This window comes from Apteryx mantelli, chromosome 10, assembly GCF_036417845.1.
Source record: "Apteryx mantelli isolate bAptMan1 chromosome 10, bAptMan1.hap1, whole genome shotgun sequence".
NCBI classification, from domain to species: Eukaryota; Metazoa; Chordata; class Aves; order Apterygiformes; family Apterygidae; genus Apteryx; species Apteryx mantelli.
The window spans coordinates 24,116,329-24,130,206 of record NC_089987.1 but is presented as its reverse complement, the minus strand read 5'-3'; the positions used below and the strand labels follow the sequence as shown (position 1 = coordinate 24,130,206).

At 46.6% G+C, this 13,878-nt stretch overlaps 1 protein-coding gene across 1 annotated transcript; it reads right to left on the bottom strand.

Annotated features, from left to right (window-relative positions):
- Positions 1–840: 840 nt before the first annotated feature.
- On the bottom strand, positions 841–6,788 carry LOC106489439 (fractalkine-like). Its single transcript, XM_067302935.1, has 3 exons — positions 6,660–6,788; positions 2,985–3,105; positions 841–2,076 (listed from the first exon to the last, which is right to left on the bottom strand). Exons 1-3 carry the CDS (start codon positions 6,724–6,726, stop codon positions 888–890), a joined length of 1,377 nt encoding a protein of 458 aa, XP_067159036.1. The 5' UTR covers positions 6,727–6,788; the 3' UTR covers positions 841–887.
- Between the last annotated feature and the right edge of the window lie 7,090 nt (positions 6,789–13,878).

Here is a 13,878-nt window from a genome sequence, read left to right as displayed (position 1 = left end):
TTCCACACAGTGTTATTCAGCTCATCTTCATTATCCTACCCTGGTGTTGGACACAACTGGACACAGGGTACATATGCTGGAAGAAGACTTTAATGGCAGGTACCCAGATTTGCCAAGAATCAGGTCTCAGGCTAAATCTGTAAATGCAACCGCCCTTAGCTGTTTTAAGAGAATAGTGGCCTGATTTTGAGGTGGAGATAAACTGCGGGTTGTCAGCATCTCTGAAAGTGAAACCTCTAGAACTGGTCTTCAGTTCCCTATAAATTTAGACAAATTAGATTTAGTTTTAGTCACCTTTGTCTGAAAAGCTGGATAGTACCTCTCAGGGCTCTAGCAAGAGTTAATGGGGTATTTAGTCAGGCCTGGAGAGCCAGCACCCCACTGACTGTCAACATCAGTCTTGGTCTGACAGAGCAGTGACTCAAAGTGCAAAAAATAAAGCAGCAGAGAGTTTGTAAGTGCAAAATATGTGTTTTGGTGTTACGATTGCTCAACGTGGCAGAGCGTTCTGCCTGAGTCCAGTAGTGTGGGTGAGTGGGTGGTTCCTCAGCTGGGTCATGATGAAACACAGAAAAATTCCCAGCACCAATTCAGAAACTCACTTTGGCCCACCACCTGGCAAAAAGCATCCAAGCAGCTCTAGAACAGCAATGTCCTTTGTACATAACAGTGCCAGAAAGAAAGGCTTATCATTTACTCCCAAAATACTGTCATTGCTTAATGACAACTTAGATATATTTTTGGACATTCTGCTCTGCAAAAAAACCATTTTCTTTGGTATTTGTATTCCCCGGCTTGTTTTGTACCGGTCATCAGATCAGTATAAAATTAGCTTTCCTACAGCAACACAAAGGATCTACGCCAAAAATGTCCATGCCATAAAGCATTCAGATTACTTCCACTGGATAGACATTGGCTTGGTGTCCCTTCTGCTGGTAGAGCAAGCCCTGTACCATTTCCATCGGCATTGCTTCTTTTTTGATTCCCAATTTTTTATATAGCCATACAGCAGCACTGCAAACAATCAGACCACCTACCAGAGAAACTGGGATGACAAAGTGCATTTGGGATCTTGACAAGAAGCTGGGAAAAGGTGCATCATTTGTTTTTTTTGTAGTCAGCTGTGCTCTGACTTGGCCTGAGAATGTTTGACTGGTAAAAGCTGATGTATCTGGAAGATCTTGCTTTCCTAAAGGTGATGAACGTTCAGGCGTTCTAGTATCAAAAGCATCTGTCCAGGAACCAAAAACTTTGTTGATGTGGACAGAATGACCTTCATCTATGACAGCTGTGGAGTTTAAAGCAGAAACTGAAGTAGCATCTGGTGGAAAAGGTGTTGTCGGGGTTGTGGTAATCTCAGTACTGCCTAGGATGGAGGGAAGATCTGAATTAAAACTCCTAGAAGCAATGTCTGATGTGTTGGCTCTTGCACTTGTAGGGCCTAGGGATTCATCCATGGAACCTACAAAATGGTCTGATGCTTTGGTAATGGACACAGGGTCTGAATTCAAGCTAGGAGAAGTCATGTCTGGAACAACAGCTGTAGCATTTGTGGTATATCCTACAGGTTCTTCTATAGATCCTGCAGAGTTCTCAAAGCCATGCACAAGAGCCGTGGAATGTGGAATAGACTGGCTGGGGACCGTGCCTGCTGCATAAGTTGTTGAATGTGCAGTAGCTTTTGTCGAATCTCTGTTTGCTTCTGAACTCATTTCAGAGTGGGCAGCAATTTCCCATATCACAGGGGACGATCCTGTAGAGAACTGTGTGATGTACTGTACGGCTGGTGTGGGTTTGCTGGACACCTCTGTCCTGAGAGTAGGAGCATCCAAAATTGTCGTGCCAGCCCCTTGAAAAGTACTGGTTGGAGCAGCGGCTTGAGATGGAGCAGCTACTGTAAGACCAACATGTTTGTGAAAAACGCCAGGAGCTTCTGGCACTGCTGCTGAAGTGGCAGCATGTGGAAGTGGGGATGCTGCTGAGGCCTTTTTCTGGTCCAATTTCCATATGACCTTCTTCACCCAGGCTTCTCTTGGATCTGCACAAATCTCCCAGGACTTCTTCTGAGTAATAAATCTGAAGTGAAAATAAAAAGGGAATACTTACTAGATACAGAAAACACTGTCTTAGTCTATCAGTGTGACACAGAAAGCATCCAGAGACGCTGGGAAATGCTGACTCTCTCAGGCCTCTACCATAGTAACACTGTCTGGGTTGGATGGATTATTTATGTCAGGAGGGCAAATGCCTCAATGATCTAATTTAGTTATCAGCAGTTGAACATGACTCATAGGTGAATGGCTTCCTCTAGGCAGGCTTTCTCTTTCGAAAGCATTGTTCAAATGTTCAGAAGGAGTGCTTGCTTTCAACATTACAGAACAATAAGCTTGGCAGGCACCGGCTGCACGGGGTAAGAACACATGAAAACAAAACCCTTGTGTTTTACTGAGAGAGACTTTCCGAGGTCAGTCCAGCAGACTCGCTTTGGAGCAACCTCCTGAGCTGAAATAAAGTGGTCTTGATGGTGCCTCACTCTCAGGGTAAGTCAAAGATGACAATTATTCTGGGGCAAAAAGGTAGCTTTTTTTTTGTCCAGAAAAGTGACTGGGTCTGAATCTGTTTCCACTGAAAATACCTACTTTCACAGTAATGTGTGAACTCTTACTCTCTGTGTGCTTGCATTTCCCCATTCCACCAGTATGTACCTTCATCAGTTCTTTTCCTCATGTATTTATCACTCATGACAGTGACTGTCTCACTGTGTGTGTGGACAGAAACCAGTGCAGTTTGGGCCCTGACCTCACTTGGAGGCTATAGGTTTTTAAATGGGGGGGGGGGGAAGCACCCTCCAAATAAATATCAGTGTTTGCTCTGTTTCCAAAATGCTCTTTGTTTCCAAACAAGGGCATTGGCTGACAGGGTTTCTACTTAATCAGTTGTGGAGTGAATATTGCAAGGGAATTGGACAGTAAGATGGTACTTACATGATGCCTTGTTTGGTGCATTGTGGTTCAGTCCTGCGATAGCTTTTTATCCGTTCCTCAGGTATTCTGGATGTAAAACGGCCACACTCCTTTGAACACTTCAGATGTGCTTTAGGTTGCCCTGAAATAAAATTTTCAACATATTAAACATTGGTTTATCATTAGATACAATAAAAATTGGCACTGATTCTTCTTCCTCATTCTCTCTTTAGGAGTCCAAAGCTTATCACAGAAGTTTCCAATCTCTGCTAAAATGAGGTGTCTTTACGAAAACAAATCCTGTCAAGGCCATGATTATTGGAATCATCCAAACAGGTCAGATGATACCCCTAAAAAATAGGTCAGAAAGCCCCTAAAAAATACTGTGAAAACTCTTGGGGTCTTGGAACACAGTTGCAGTTTGCCTTATAGGATATGCAGGAACTGCTTGGGAATCTGCAGGGCCTTTCACCTTTGGATTAGTAGTTCCCCTAGAAATATCATCCCTCCACACAGCTTAGCTGTGAGACAGGAGGACTAGTCTCAGCAGAATTCTCAGAAGACAAATTTCTTCATCCCCAAAAGACCTACTACAGCCATCAATAACTGGCTGTTGGTGCAGACAGAGCAGATCAGAAGGTAGGATGCTTGTCCTGTCTGTCTCCATCAGCTATATTTCTTCCCCTTGTAGGTCTTCCTCCCCAAGCAAACATCCTAACTCTCTGTTCAGCTTGGTTGTTATACAGTTTCTGAATGCTACTTGGACTCGGAGAAAAGGCACAAAGAAAGGATCTTTTGGTGAATGATATGTTGCTTCCATAGCTTTTATCTAAGTAGGGACATCTCAACAGCGCAGCTTCAAAGCCACAGCACAATTTCTCATCAAACTTATGTTTTCCACTCCACTAGAAAGTATGGTTTTCATTTTGCAAAGTGTAAAAATAAAACCCCACTTGATTCAGCAAAAGCATACAGCCTTGGGGAGAATTCATTCCAGCACCTTATTATTCCTGCCTCAAAGAATAAGCATTTGCCAAGTGAGTAGAGGTTACACAACACAGTCTGGCAATTCACTTTCTATGGCCCAGGGGGCAAAACTTAGAAAAACAAGTCCTAACTTCTCCAAAGTCCCCTCTGAAGAAAAGAGCTGGAGGCTGGTTTAAATCATGTAGTCTCTACAAAACACTCAGATTCCCAGATGAATTTGGTGAAGTTCAGTTGGGAATGATCCAGCCATTGGGTGTAAGAATGAGCGTCGCTCCAGGAACATCCTCAGAGCTTGGGGGATCTGTCCAGTGTCTTTTGATACATTTACTGAGGAAAACCATGGTTGCAAAGAAATCCCTATCAAACCCTCCTGTGGCCCTTCTACAGAAGAACATTTCAATCTCTACATCTCTGTAATGCTAAACCAAAACCCTCTGTTTAGACAGTAGTGTTTTCTGTGGCACTTTCATTAGCTATGGCACATAGCTATGGCTGGTGTCTTCCACTTCCAGGAACACTGTTCAACACATGATGCACTGCAACAAGAGAGGCAGATCCTTCCCCACTGACAGGCAGGGATCTGCATGGCAGGGAGCGCACAGGGGCTGCTCAGAGGAAAGCATTACTACTCTACCACTCTACTCCAGGGCACAGATATTTAGTTCTGCAAGTCCACAGAACCACCATGCCCCAAATACATCACGGCATGATTTAACATCCTTGAACCCTTCATCAGAAAGCACAGAAGACAATTAACCCAGTCTCTATGCCACAGGGAGAGGGCAGACTGCTGTCAGCATCCTAAAACCTTGCAACAAGGCAGGATTTGTCAGGAAATGCCCTACAACCACCACCCGCAGAGAAAAGCCAGAGTCCCAAAGGCCTTTCCACTCTGATCAAGGGAAAAAAGGCTTGGGACAGATTTAACCTTGAGCATGAAGAAAGAAATTCAGGATATTTAAAATCATGCAACTAAGGCCCTGAGCTGAAAAAGGGAACATTTTATTTGCCTCATAGTTTATTGCTTAGAGCAGTGACTGTCTTTGGATAGGCATGGAGGGAATATATCCCAAATGTGTCTCTTATGGCTCCTGTTAGCTAGGAGAGGTCCAACTACTGAGCTGCTCCTCAAACATCTTTCCTTTGAGAAATCCCAGTTCAAAGAAAGGCTAATAATCAATAACTGATTTTCCAGTTGTTTTCATAAAGAAATGGTTTGAAATTAGCTGAACTAATGATGTTTTTTCCCCAGAGTGGAGGGGCTTGGAAAGCATATTCCAAGGAGAGGGCAGAGCCACAGCTACGAGAAAGTCCCCTGAGTTAAAGGAACATACACGGTCACAGGGAGCACAGTGCCAGCCCTGGTGTCTTCTGTCCTCCCAGAGCATGCAGCCCCACATCTCCAAGCTCTATCCAAACCTTTGCCAAGGGGATCTTAGGGAAAGCCAAGGCCTGGGAGTTTTCCCACCCATGGCCCCCACTCCTCAGAGGGCACACTGGAAGCCTTCAATACCTGCTTTTCAGGATGATTCCTCAAGAGACTCTGGGCAAGGAGAGCCACCACATCCCCAGGTAATATCCTTGTTTCTGCAGAGCCCACTTGACTCCATCCCTTTCCTTCATCCATTAGGAGATGGATGCTTGGCCACATGCAGGCAGAGCTAGGCAGTGTTGAAGCGGGTAGCATGTTGCCAGGGAAGGATAAACCAGTCAGAGTCCCCACTGCCCACATTATTCGGGCAAGCCCTGGAGAACCTGCCCTGCCCCACTGTGGAGGATGAGGGGATGCACAGGTACCCTGACGGAGGTGTGAGGAGAGGAGGAACCTCCTTCCCCAGTTATCTTTCTTGCTGTCTTCATTCCTCCCATCTGGTGGCAGCAGGGGAACAAGCACAGATCTTAAGGGCTCTCTGCCTCTTTCCCTTCCCATAGCAGAGAATACACCATCCCCTCGTAGGAGGCAAAGTCCAGCTTTGTCTGCACTGCTGAGAAGCCTGCTGCTAGCCTGGCGTTCAACCCTGCTTAATTGCTGCTCTTGTGAAGCAATTACTGATCTACGTGATAGATGCCTTAAACTGAGATCAGCCCAGGGAGAAATGCACCCACCTCCTGTCCTCTTCTCCAGCTTCCACTCAGCCCACCACCCCAGAGCATGCAAGGATCTCTATCCAGAGACTAGCAGAGCGTCTCCCACCTGTACATACACACAGGTGAGGCATTAGCAGGAGAGCATACGCAGTGACCGCAGCTGCAGGCAACACACCACACACCGACATCTGGGGCACAGGCGTCCTGAGACCTGGGTGCCTGTATGGACAGACACCCATCCTTTGACAGACTGTGATCTGCCTCCCTTGCCTTGTCCCAGGGGGGACTTTGTGTCATGTTTCTTTTCTAATACTGACCATTAAAAGTCTCTCCAGCAATCCCCCCACCTACCCTCAGTGCAAACAGGTAACAAGCCATCACAGGGGTGTTGACTACTTTGCTGCAAGGAGTACTGTTGTAGCCTCCCCACTTCACTTCCCAAAATGCCCAGCCTGTTCCTGCCAAAAGATTTCCCACAGTCAATGAAGGGACATGGTCTCTTACTGCCTTTAATCTGACTCAGCACCAGACTTCCCCACCAGGCACACTTCACCAACCCCTTGCATTAACGTCACCACTCTCCTAGGGAGCCCAGAGGTTTTAAGTGGAGTCGTGCCTTACCTTCAGTCAGGGTCCCCAGATACAAGACCCTCAGCACAAACAGGACCTGCAGAGAAAGAGTCTTCATGTTCCTGTGATCTGCAGTAGGAAGGGTACACGGAGAAGGCTTACAGGCAGTATTTTTGTTCCTGATTGCCTACTGTATCCCCTGGAGCAATAAAGCTGCTGCAGCTCATTCCAAGAGTATAAAATCCCGACAGGAGTTTCCACTGTTATTTAGCTCCCCCGCATGTATCTCACAGTGACGACAGTAGGCGGAGGGAAGAGCTGGGACGGGGAGGGAATATTGCTTGTATTCAGGAGCTAGACAACTCCTGAAATTCCCCAGCAAATTTACATAAGCTTTTCATAGCACATGTGAAGCACCTCCAAACTCATTGACAAATAAGTCTGGAAGGGAACTTTGGAAGTCAGCTACTGCATCCTCCTATCTCACTGGCATGTCTCTCACACAGACAGCCTGTGCTACAGCATCACTTTCCTTAGACTTTGAAGGCTTTCCCCTAACTCCAACCCACAGCTCCCTGACACCCATTAAGCCTCTGATTTACCCTGGACACAACAGCAGTTATTCCCCTCCTTTTTGAAGCCATCTTAGAGCAGAATCATCAGGTAGCATTTGCTCATCAGCATCACAAGTTCATCAGCTAGGCTGGTGAACTGACACCAGTCTGCCTGTTAGGAGATGAGAACACCACCAGAGCCAAACGAAGCTGTGAGCCGAGAGACTCAGTGGCCTCCCTGAGCAACGACTGCAGAGATAAGGCTGTAGGGATAGTGGGATGTGCATTAGCTCTCCAGGGACACCTCAGCTACCCATGCTAGCTGGGTCACACTCACATGGATGGGCTGCTGGCCCTGCTGTGCTTACCAACCAGCGGTAAAAGAGCCTCCCAGAGATCCTCTTCTGGCCAGCATGCTCTAAGTCTGCAGCCATGCTGCCCTGTGCTGGCAGGGAGCTGTGACCATCCCAGCTCTCTGTTAGCAGTCTCTGCAACTACTAGCTATTCTTAGGTCCGACCTCAACCAGTTTCTTGTTTCTTGGGCATGCCATCTGTGGTGCACTTGCTAATATAGCCCTGCCCTCTGGTATATGACAAGGTATTAGCCATTAGGTTCTTGCTGATGCTAAGAACATGGGTAACAGGTCCCTGGTTCTGGAATCAACAGGGATGGCTTAGGGGATTCCCAGCACTTGCAACAAGCCAGATCTGAAGTGGACCTGCCAACATGGAGTCATATCCTGCACTTTTACTTCCTCTTTTATATCACAGATCCCAGTTGAATACATAATTTCCCCTGCCAACTCCCTCTACCAAAAGTCGAAGATAAGATCAAGTTTGAGACAGTGTGGCTCCCCTTGAAATCTTTTTTCCCAGAGATTTTTTAGGTGAGAAAATCTTTTCTTTTCTCTCTGGTGGAAATCTGGCTTCTCTGAGCCAGGGGAAATTCCAACAATTCTAGTTATGGGATTTTTTTTCCAAAACAGAGGAAAAACCCTGAAGTTCCCATAAGATGAATTTTCTAAAGATTTGGACAAAACTCCCGGCTACTAACTTCAGCCTTTGCTTATATTATAATAGATAGCAAAACCCCTTTTGAAAGGCATTTAAAAAATTTAAAAATCTTGAACTAGTCTATTTGATCCAGTCAGAATAGAAAATACTGTATCTATTGGGACACTTTTCTACCCCACTTCCCTAAATAGCATTTTTTCAGGCTCAGCAGAGCATTGCAGGAAGTTTTTATTCCAGGAACTGGCATTGTCTGAGGCTGAACACCCTGGCTGCTTGTTTCAATAGCATAACCAACCCACGCTCACATCTCCCCTGTAAAAACAGGTTATGCTCCTTCTGCAAACAGATAAGACTGAGGAAAGGCCCCAGCATGCCCGTAAGGTAGTAAGGTGAGTGCTTTTGTTTGTTAGAGGCATGATCTGGGGCAGACTTTGTTTGGTTTTAAGGTGCACACAGCTCTTTGGCAGGGTATAGCAGCTGCTTTCCCTGCACTGAGTGGACTGATACTGATTTTTACCTACTAGGGGACTTTGTTGCTCCAGGATACCTGCCTCTCAGTGACTGAAGATCTCCCAGCGAGCTCGGGAGCTGGATTTGGAGGCACCACCTGCAAAAGGAAATCCCACAGCATAAGGGCAGAGGGCAGCTGCCTGGAGAGCAGCCTCAGTGTGACTCTGCAGGACACAGAAAACCGTCAAGTGCCAGCAGCTTTGTGAGCCTAAGCCACCAGCGAACCCTACAGTTACCACCAAAACCAGGCCACAAAGGCACAGCAATCGACTCAGACAGGACTGGGCAGCTCCGACAAACTGTGACAGCCTAGACAGCAGAAAACTGGCATCATAGCTCCCAGCCCACTTCCTCTACCACCCTTCCCATCTCATTGCACACATGTCCCTCCACCACACCAGTCCCATCCTCTTACTGCGCTTCTTCCAGATCTTTCACAACTTTGAAAAACCCAAAGCCAGGGAACCTAGTGTAGCTCAGAAGATTTTCTGCTGCTACTAGCAAAAAGCCATAGGCTTTGTATTGATCTGACAGTGAAGGGTCTTGGGACTTCTCTGGGCTTGTCTTGGCCTCAGTCGATTTTCATTTATTTGGTTATGATGGAAATTGTCTAGGCAATTGCTATTGCCTAAATTTTAGTTTTGCTTTAGTTTATAGGAATAGCAAGTAGTTATTCAGTGTGGCTTTGGGACTGTAAAATAAAACATGATGTGGAAGAGGGCAGGCACACGATGATACTGGCAGTCCCAGTCCATAAACACAAATCACAGTGGTCAATCAGTGGATTGCAGCCCTGTGAGTCAGATAAAATCAGCTTTCAAGATAGTAAGGAACAGAAAAATGGGGTAACTGGGAACCAGTGGACAAAATTAACACATAGGCAGACTGTGTGATGAAAATGTATAGAAATGAAATGAAGCAGACCAAGGCTGAGGAGGAACAAAGCCCACCATGAACATTATATCATTCCAGCAAAGACCTCAGGATGCTGACAAGCACATCACAACTCCCCTCCATTCTTCCTTAGGAAGACTTGAAGAAGATTTCTTGAGGTCACCCTTAGGACCGAGACATGCCTTGAAAGGGTGACCTAACACTGAAGAACAGTAGTAGATACCAGGAAAGCTTTCTCTTTTTTCCTGTATAACAACTTACCCGCAGTATTAATGAGGCTTTTCTGCATTAACTAGAAAATTTGGACTATTAGACTGCTAAAACCTTAACTGGACTAACAATAATTTTTGAGGTCTATATATATGTCATGTTCCCTTTTGCCAATAACAAGATTTTGGTGGAATGCATTCAGTTTCCACAGTCTCCCAAGGCAGTCAGATTTAGACATAAAATGTCTCCTGCAGGCAGCACACACTGCTGACAGCACCCCACCGACTGCAAACATGATCTGGCCTTGGGAAGGACAACCTGGAAGACAGAAAGGAAACAAACAGGAATGTGCCATGCAACCCCAGTGCTATGCTCTGCTTGTGGATACCTTTGGCCTAACCTGCCTGGCATCTTTTATAAAGATCTTGTGGTAAATCCAGAAGAGACCTTTCTTTGTTACTATGAAGGTGAAGATGAAAAAGGAGAACCAATGTCCAAATGACAGGATACAGGCAATCTGGATTTACGTGTTTGCTTAGAGCACAGCCAATAACAGCCTTCTCTTGCAAACAGCATTCTCCCCTACTGTAGAGGAGCAATCTGAGGTTTAGTAGTCAGGACAGCCACATATGTCCACACTGCACAATCAGGCTATAAATCAGCAAGCTCAAGCACCAGCAAACGTGGTTGGCTTGGATCTCTGCCATGGTCCATTTATCTCAGAAATAAGGAGGAAGGCCTTTCAGCCTAGTCTGACACATGGCCAGGGAAAAAAACATGAACAAACATATGTATAAGCAACCTTGATTGGGTTAGGGAAGACAGACCACACCTAATGCACTGTGCACTGTCAGACTTGGGACTGTAACCTCTGGGCCAGATAACCCAACTCCAAGTTTGATCCTTAGCACTAGGAAAAGGACTCTGTGACTCAAGCCAAACAGTTCAGTGGCAAGGTTGGAGTTTGGACTGTCTGGCTCCAATTCCTGCTCCACTCTAAGGAAAGTTACATATCAGCCATAATGGATGTCCTGCTACTTAAACACTGGCTCTGCTGCAGAGAAAAGGAGAGCAAGGTCTGGTGTGGACTGGATGTGAGTGGCTGCACAGGACATGCTGAGAAGCCTCATCTGATGCCATACCCATAACTTTTGGTTTCTCTCTGGCAAGCATTAGCTGGGTATGTTTGCTCGGTGCTCCAAACCTTGGATACCATGGGCCAAATCCCCTCTTCCCCATCAGAGACAGAAAATTAGCTCCATCACTCTGAGCATTTCCCATCCACTGCAGCTTTTCTAGGGCTCTCCACAGGCAAGTGCTTGAGCTGTGCACTGTACAGTCTCAAGGTTCTCGCAGAGAGGTGGAAGGCATGACTAACACCGGGGGAATTGTTCTTGAAGGCAAAAAGCAGCTTGACCCTTCAAAAGCAATATGCAAGGAGAACAAGAGTTGTGTACTAAATAAACAGTAAACGACACTAAAACTTGGCCCTTGTCCTTCAGGGTGTTTCCATGTTAGAAATGCATGTTCCTTGGCCATTCTTGTTCCCCATACAGGAAGGACTAGGCGCTCTGTGTTACAGTAGGTCTGTCTTCCTGGAAACCATGTGCTCTGGACCTAGAAGGCTGTACGTTATCTGGAAGAAAAACACCCCAGTTCTGATCAGACAATAATGGCAATGACTTCCACTGCATGATGAGAGAGCTCCCCAGACCCCAGCAACTAGTCTTCTAGGCTGAACTGGAGCAGGGAAGCCCAGCACCTCTGGTAGTAGATCCCTTGCTCACCATGATGCCGAGTTTCTCCTCCCTGTCATGGAAGCTTAGTAGAAGGAGGTGACGGGAACACAGTTGGCTGTTGGGAATAACCAGCCAGTCTTTATGTGCAAAGGAGACAGGGTGAACCAGGACTCCAGCTCTGGACATATGATGAGATTCTCTTTCCTCTCTTCGTGCCTGTTGTACCTACTCCTACCCTTCCTCTGTTGTTTGAGCAGAGGTAAGCAGAGTCCTGGGTAAGCAGCAGTTTGCACCTGCTCCTGAGTTACTCATGTGAACCCACCGTAGTGGCTCTGGGAACCTCTAGACATAGGCAGCAACCATGAGTTGCTGGAGTAATGTCATCTCTCACCCTCTTCCAAAGTAAGGGGAACCAACACCAAAGCACAAGCATGACTTTCTCTGCTTACTCACAGCTCCAAGCTGCCTTGTGGCGACTTGATGCTTCACCGTACCCACCTCTCCTTGGCGGGGCTGGCGGCTCAACCACTTTCAATCCCCCTTTACTGCAGCACAGCTACAGGGAGAACATACCCGAAAGCATTAGACCCAAGGCAGCTAAAGCACTACTGCAGCAGTGCTGTGCACACTTACCAGAACTGGGCTTCTGCTTCTCTCGGGGACCTCACATCCAGTGAGGTCTGTGTGTCAGGACACAGGAGACCTATTGAATGCGTACCACAGACGAGGCCAGTGCCTGCAGCTTGTCCCTGATGTAAGGGATGTTCTGTGTCTGCATAGAACGATTGCAGCGTAATCCCCTGCATATAGGGAGCTTCCGAAGTCCCAAAGCTACTGTTCTGAAGTCCCACAGCTGTTGTTTCTTCACAGCCACAGTCAACACTGCTGCTCCCACCATGGTCTGCTGTCCAGAAATCCTGGACAACCATCCACATTCCTCTGTAATGAAGCACCAACTCCCATGAGAGAACAGATGACCACTGTCCTGCAGCCTCTGTCACTGGCCTTGCACACATTTCCAGAGCTGAAGTGATTCCCCAGTCCTCCATCATAAATCAAAGGGGAAAATGATCTTTCACAACACTCATTCATAAAGCAGATTTACCCCTGCAACAGCAATGCCACCGAGCTATCAGGATAGTTTGTTTTCTTGCAGACTGGTCTAAAATGGCACAGGAATATTTTAATGTCTTCCCTCTTACAAAAACAGCTGGTTTTTCACACAATGATTTCCCAGCTTTGTTCCATGAGCGCAGACACTTGGTGCTCCGAGAATACTATAAAAGACTTGCATCTGGAGAAACCCCTATGGCTTTTCCAGTGCCATTATGTGTCTGTCAAACCATTTGGTGGTATGGCCCAGAGCAGACCAGAAATGACCCAACAACCTCAGCTGTCCTGGCCAAGGCAACAAGTACCAGCCTCAGAAGACTACTCCTTAGAGCCAAAGGTGACCTCTCATTTTGGAAATTCCCTCACTCTATGCTGAATATAAAGCTCTTGAGCCATTAATATAGTAAAAGAGAGTACTAAAAGACAGGGAATCCAGAAAATCTTTTTGGCAAAGCATGACTTTGAGCTTTCTCATATTAAAGAAAAAGGCAGGAAACGAGGAGCAGCTGTTTGGGACTGTCTGTATTCAGCATCTCTTCAGGGGATGGAGCAAACACTATTTGGAAAGTAACTGCTTGTGTTTTTAAGAAAACACTTTACTTAGAAAATGTTGTTTTTAAAAATAGCAGAGAAGATCATACAAGCTTTCACTTCTCTGAAAATGATCGTTTCCTCCTTTCTTGCGAAGGAAAGCAAATTTGGGCTCAACAGACAGTGTCCAGCACACAGAGCAAAGTGCTGACGCGCTGTAATTTTCCAGTGAGGCAGCCCACGGCTACCAGTCAGGACCCCAAGCCAGCCAGGCCACAGGGGGCTAGCCCCAGCCTGGGGGGGAGCCCCAGCCTTATCTTGCCTTCAGTCACTTCCAAGTGCTTCAGTGCAAAACCAGATGTCTCGAGGTTCTTCTTTACCCCTGCATCAAATAGCACAGGGGGTGGCGGGGGGGTAACAGGGATCGGGTCATGTGGTGCTGGCCATGGGATGGAGCTCTTTCCCCTGGCAGCACCGCATCCCAAACACATCCTTGCCCCACAAGCCAGGAGCCGATCCCAGTGGCAGATTGCTGTGAGAGGCAAGCCACGGCATGGGTAGCATAGGCAGTCGGGTGAGTCGCACACACAGCGCACAGGATTTGACCAATCTGCAAACACCAGACAGGGCAGGGATTAGCCATGCTGCTTGCACATGTGTTGCAGAAAGGTGCATGACTGCAGTAATCAATGCCTCTCCTCAGCA

What these genes read in the sequence shown, in the direction of transcription:
- LOC106489439 (XM_067302935.1), bottom strand. Translation starts at nt 6,726, where the DNA reads ATGAAGACTCTTTCTCTGCAGGTCCTGTTTGTGCTGAGGGTCTTGTAT. An exon ending in TCTGGGGACCCTGACTGAAG is followed by an intron (nt 3,106 to 6,659) that starts GTAAGGCACGAC and finishes ATTTTATTTCAG; the next exon opens with GGCAACCTAAAGCACATCTG. An exon ending in TGCACCAAACAAGGCATCAT is followed by an intron (nt 2,077 to 2,984) that starts GTAAGTACCATC and finishes TTTTCACTTCAG; the next exon opens with ATTTATTACTCAGAAGAAGT.